Source organism: Vigna unguiculata, chromosome 9 (genome assembly GCF_037176805.1).
Source record: "Vigna unguiculata cultivar grain cowpea cultivar isolate G323 ecotype 2 chromosome 9, ASM3717680v1, whole genome shotgun sequence".
NCBI lineage: Eukaryota > Viridiplantae > Streptophyta > Magnoliopsida > Fabales > Fabaceae > Vigna > Vigna unguiculata.
Window position 1 is genome coordinate 15,688,061 of NC_140800.1, and position 6,000 is coordinate 15,694,060.

At 31.7% G+C, this 6,000-nt stretch overlaps 1 protein-coding gene across 1 annotated transcript; it reads right to left on the bottom strand.

Moving 5' to 3' along the window:
• Nucleotides 1-3,024: 3,024 nt before the first annotated feature.
• LOC114163488 (uncharacterized) lies at nt 3,025-5,201 on the bottom strand. Its single transcript, XM_085666644.1, has 2 exons — nt 3,685-5,201; nt 3,025-3,592 (listed from the first exon to the last, which is right to left on the bottom strand). The coding sequence occupies exons 1-2, from the start codon at nt 5,199-5,201 to the stop codon at nt 3,025-3,027; spliced, it is 2,085 nt and encodes a 694-aa protein (XP_085522770.1).
• Between the last annotated feature and the right edge of the window lie 799 nt (nt 5,202-6,000).

Genomic DNA, 6,000 nt, shown 5'->3' on the forward strand with positions numbered 1-6,000 from the left:
CCAACCAACATAAAGTCATTATACATACTAATTCCATATCACATTTATAACCATCCATCCTTTCATGTTTCATGCCAAGATCATACCAAACGCATTAATCCAGTCCATAACATTAGAGATTTCACGCATATTTGCATACTTCATACTTTAAATAGAGCAAACTAGCCAAATCATACAATTCATAACAATCATGCGAGAAAACAGTGTGGTCTGCGTCAAGTCTCGCTCAAGCCAGAAACCCTCGCTTAGGCAAGAGGAGTGCTCTCGCTCAAGCTGCAGGCTCTCACTTAGGCAGGACTGTGAACAAAGGTCCTGAGGGTTTCACGAATTCTCGCTTAGGCAAGGTCATCTCGCTTGAGCGAGATGGTTTTTCGCGCAAAACTCAATTTTCCGCCTGAGCGGGTACTCAAGCGAAAACCCCTGGGCGAGTTTCTGCCACTCTCGCCTAGGCGAGACGAGCTCGCTTGGGCGAAAATAGCATTTCTCCCTCACTGTTCTACACCTGCAAAACTCGAGATTCATCCAAACAGCAAACCATGCACATTCATTCCATCGTGGACATCACACAAGCACTAGAAATGTAAAACATAACCAAAAAAATAGTTGGATTAGATTTAAAATACGAAACCCTAGCTTTCCTTACCTGGAAAGAGCTAGCAAAAGAGTTCGACACCAAACAGCAGAGCACAACAGCTCTAGGAATAGATTAATGAGTTGAAAAATAGCAGAACAGAACAGAAACAAGGTCATTGAGATAAGCCTCAAGGGAAACACAAAAATACGACTAGAGAAGAACTAGTATAAGCTGATAGACAACTTACGTGGAGTCGAAACTGGTTGAGTCAACTTGAGTATGAGTGAGCTCCAAACCCTAGCAGAGCTTTTGAGGAGAGAAAAAAGAGAGTAAGCAAGGTACTGTTTTTGCAAAGTGACAAAAATGAGGGGGGTTAGACTGCTTTAAGGGCTTTGGACACCCCATGGGCCAATCCTATGCCCAACTGATTGGGACATCCCTTAAACATTAGGGTCGAAATATAAGTGGACCTTACACTAAACTTTGATGTGAAATTGCAATTTGTCATGTTCCAAAGTTTGATATAATTTGGTTCAGAAATTAAAAAAAAATAAATAGTTATAGTCAATGGCGGATCTTCAGCCAATATTTTGGAAGTGTCTAAATTTTGGTTGAATTAGTCTTGTGGTCCATTTTTTCGTATAAAAATGTCAAGTTGGTCATGTAATGTTTTTTAGTTTCAATTTGGTTGTAATTTTTTAAAAATTGATGCAATTTAAGTTTTTCGTTAAATTTCTTAAAACGGTGCAAGAATTTTTCACCAAAATTGACACGAAGAATATGTCAATTACACCAACAAAATAAATCATCCTTATTCACAACTTCAATCTCGATGAAAAAACCTTTGTCCGATTTAAAAAATTTAATGAAATAAAAATGATAATATTAAATAAGTAGTCACTTAAAAGATAATATTAATAAGTCAACTAAGGTCAAAGTCAATTCAACATAAGTCAACTTAGAAAAAAAATAAAAAGAAAAAGAAATGGAAAATAAAGATAGGAAAGAAGGGTTAGAGGTCTCCCTTGTAGTCATACTTCTAGTCACTCTCCTTTGAAGGTTCTTTATTGTTTCATTATGCGTTTCAGGGTGAGTCATGAGCTTATCATTTCAGCTCAAATGTGTGTGTATGTGTGTATGACTAAGCTTTTGTTATAACATAGCTCCCCCAAAGTTTTCTCATTTTATTTTTTATATATATTTTAAAATTATATTTATATATTATTATATTATTTATATTATGTTTAGAAAATTTTGCTTAAAACTTGAAAAACCACGTACAACCCCTCCTCTACAATTTATTTTTCTTCTTTCATTCGTTTCTCTTTCTCATACCTCCATATTTTTCTCACCTCTCCTTTCTATCTCAATTTTTACCATAGATCTCTCTACCTCCATATAAAAATTACTTTTATCTCTTATTAACTTAAATACCAAAGTCTTTTGAAAGTATATTTTTGTTTGGGTTAAGTATGTTTTTAGTCCCCGAACTTTGACCCAAATTTGAAATTCGTCCCTGTCTGAAACTTCAATATATTTTGGTCCCTAAACTTTAAAAATGAATGAACATAATCCTTTTAACTCAATTACAGTAAATTTTTTTGAAGTGTCGAACATATTTCTCAGTAGATATTGAATCAATAATGTGTCAAACAGTGTTAAAAACTCCAATACTAATATAAGAAGTGTTTGACACGTCAAAAAAAGTTAACATAATTGGGTTAAAAGGACTATATTCATTCATTTTTAAAGTTTAGGGACCAAAATGTATCGAAGTTTCAGACATGGACGAATTCCAATTTTGGGTCAAAGTTCGGGGACTAAAAACATACTTAACCCTTTTTGTTTGCATTCAAACTACTTCATTTCAATGTATATATTTATGAAATCCATAGTTCAACAATATAAATTTACCTTTCTTGATACAGTGCCCAATGAAACTTCATTTTTTTTGGTAAGAACATATGGCGGTCATCGTAGAACTCAAGTAAAACTTTCTCAAACAACATGAGTTTATTGTTCTTTTTGGAAGTTAAAATATTATATCTCTTTCAAACGATGTATGAATCCATGTTCCAAGGCCAATGCTCTTTCAAAAGGCACATAGAGCAATTCATCCAAAATGATGACAATTAGATAATGGAAGCGAGAATGGTTGGTATGTTATAAAAGAACGAGAACAACATAGCGCAATTATCCAAAAGCTAAAGCTCATTCGACTACATACAATTACATAATCACTTAAAATATATTGGTATGGGATCGTCAAAGACCTGTGATGCCCGGATACGGATACGGATATGGACACGACACGGACACAGATACGGAGATACGACGAAATTGAAAAAGTATAAGACACGGACACGACAATATACATATTAAAATCTAATAATTTTATTTCATAATAAAAAAAACATTTAAAATATCATAATGTTTGAGTCTTATATATGTTAATCTTCATCAAAAAATACAACTTCTAATTCTGGTTCATCGAGAGATAGGCTAACAATATCAAGAATTTCATTATCATCCATTGAAAAATCATCTCCAGCAATATCCCACAGGCTAGTTTCCTTTTCCTTGTATTTTGAAGAGTTTCTTGAAAGAAGACGAAGATTACTGTGGACAAATACTAAATCTTCCGCCCTTTTAGGTGTCATCTTATTTCTTTTTAAAGAATGTATAAAAGAGTAGGTGCTCCAATTTCTTTCACAGCAAGAAGAAGAACATGGTTGTCCAAGTAGCTTAAGAGCTATATTTTGAAGTATTGGTGCATGAGATCCATGAATAATCCACCATGACTTTGCATCCATTTTGCCTTTATCCCTTAAAGAGTCCTCATCTGCAAAATCTCCCAATTTACCTGAAAAGTTTGCGAACTCTATATTCACTTCTCTCCTCACATCAGCGTCATCAAAGTATCTCTTAAAACATTTTTTCCTTTCTTGAGTAAGTTCAAAATCTTTATGTGGGGCACATCTTTGTGGGTCTTCATTTAACCATTCAGGACTGTAATATCTATAATTTTAAAAAAGACATAAAGATATATTAACATAATATTATAAATTTTAATAAAATATAGTCATAAAGTAATTGAACTACATAATTACCTTGGATTTAAAGAATGAGCAAGGCAATGAAGAGATGTGCTACTTTTAGTCCAACGATCAATCAATATTGAATTTACCACCTCAAAAAAGGATGAATGTTCAACTTCTGTCTTCCTTTCATGTTGGTATATGATCTTTCTAACATTTTCAATCATTGAGTCCCACATTTCATATACCAAGTGAAGAGTAGCCATATCTGTATCTGTTTTTCTGAGAACATCATAAATAGGAGCAGTAAAAGCAAGTATGTAGTCAACCTTCATCCACCAATTATCATTCAATAAAGTTTCTTTCACACATTGTGCACTGTCCACATTGTCCTCTTTATAAGAAGACCAATCATCACTAATAACCATCTCTTGAAGTCCTTTCTTCAAACGTTGAAACCTTTTGAGCATGATAATGGTTGAAGCAAATCTTGTAGAAGCAACAGAAAGCAACCTGAATGAGTTGGAGGTATTGAACATTGACAATCTCATAGAGTGCCCCACAATAAAGTTTTTGATAAATGTAGCATCATCAGCAATTTGTGTGATCCAAAAACATTCTTTATAAGTATCACTATTTCTTTCACAATTTTTTGCTGCACAAATATTTTTCAATGCAAGATTCAATGTATGCACTACACAAGGAGTCCAGTAGATTGAAGGAAATTCTGCTTCTATAAGCATACCTGCTGCCTTACATACAGCTGCATTATCAGTTATAATTTGTACCACATTTTTTGATCCAACCTCCATAATTACATCTCTCATGTGTTTAGCAATAAAATCTTTGTCCTTTATCTCACCAGATCCATCTATTGACTTTAAAAACATTGGACCACTCTCATTGACAGCCATAAAATTTATAAGTGATCTTCTTTGAGGATCAGTCCACCCATCACAAACAATTGTCACACCTTTATCATTCCATGAATCTCTTATGGGTTGTAGAAGATTTTCTACGTGACTTCTTTCTTTTACAAGTAAAGGACCTCTCAATTTATTATATGTTGGTGGTACATATCCACTAAGATTAGAAGTACTGGCAGCATAAGAAAATGCGCTCCTGAAGTGAGGATTTTTTGCTAGATGAAATGGTAGTCCTGCAGAATAAAACATCCTTGCAATTTCATAATCAAGAGTATCTCTAGCTTGGATATTGAAAGAAGCTTCTAAAGGACCTTTGTGTTTTGGATTAACACTGCTATTCATCTGCTTTCCTTCATTAGATACAGATGGTAGAGAGACCTTTTTCTTCTTTGAATTTTCTATTTTCAATGTTGCTTCATTGTCTAATCTTCTAAACTCAACAAGTTTTGATGTAGTCACGTTTGGACAAATTCTAACTCCTGCTCCCGTAATTTTTAGCAAATGAGATCTTACTCGAGTGTAAGATCCATTGAATGATAAATCATAGAAACTGCATTTAATCATATTATTTCCACCACCAGGAGTTTTTCTTAACTTTGTAACATATCTCCACAAAGGTTTCGTTTCATCTTCTTTTTCGATGGCATGACTAGGTATACTCATCTTAATTTCCTATAATAAAATAAATTTTCTATTAAATTAATTTATTTGGGTATAAAAAATAATAATATCACAAACTAAAAAGAAATTATATAATTTAAATGCAACAAATATTAATTATAACAATAAAAAACTAATATTTTAATTTAAATGGGACAAATATTAAAAAAAAAGATATAATTCAAATAAAAAATAAAAATTTAAATATAAAAAAAATTATTCGCTCTATGTAGATTTGTTTCATTTTACTTTAAACTTATCTTTTTTATTTGAATTTATATCTTAACATTATATAAAGGTGTTTTAAATAATAAAAATATAGCAATAAAAAACTTCAAAACATAAAAAAATGTTATTTTTCTTCTATTCTAGTTAATTTGATCTTATAAAATTTCAACAATAGATATATTGTTCCAGCAATTATACAATTAAATTACATAATTTTAAATTTAATATAATAAATAAATTATAAAATACAATAAAACATTATTTAATAAATACTAACAACATTAACAAGAAAATTGTTCAGATATACAAATATACACTGTATAAGAAAAACTACGATAAATTATTTTTACATAAAAAAAACTATGAAGGATATTTATTTAAATTATAAAAAAGAAAGTTTATAAAGTTACCTTTTCTAGTCTTTCTTTCTTCTTCCTTTGGTTCTGCAACCGTAAAGCAACAACTTTCTTTCGTTCTACAACTGCAAAGCAACAACTTTCCTTTGTTCTGCAATTGCTAACAAGTTTTCTAATTGTATTTCCTCTCAACTCAAGAACTCCATTCTTTCTTTTGT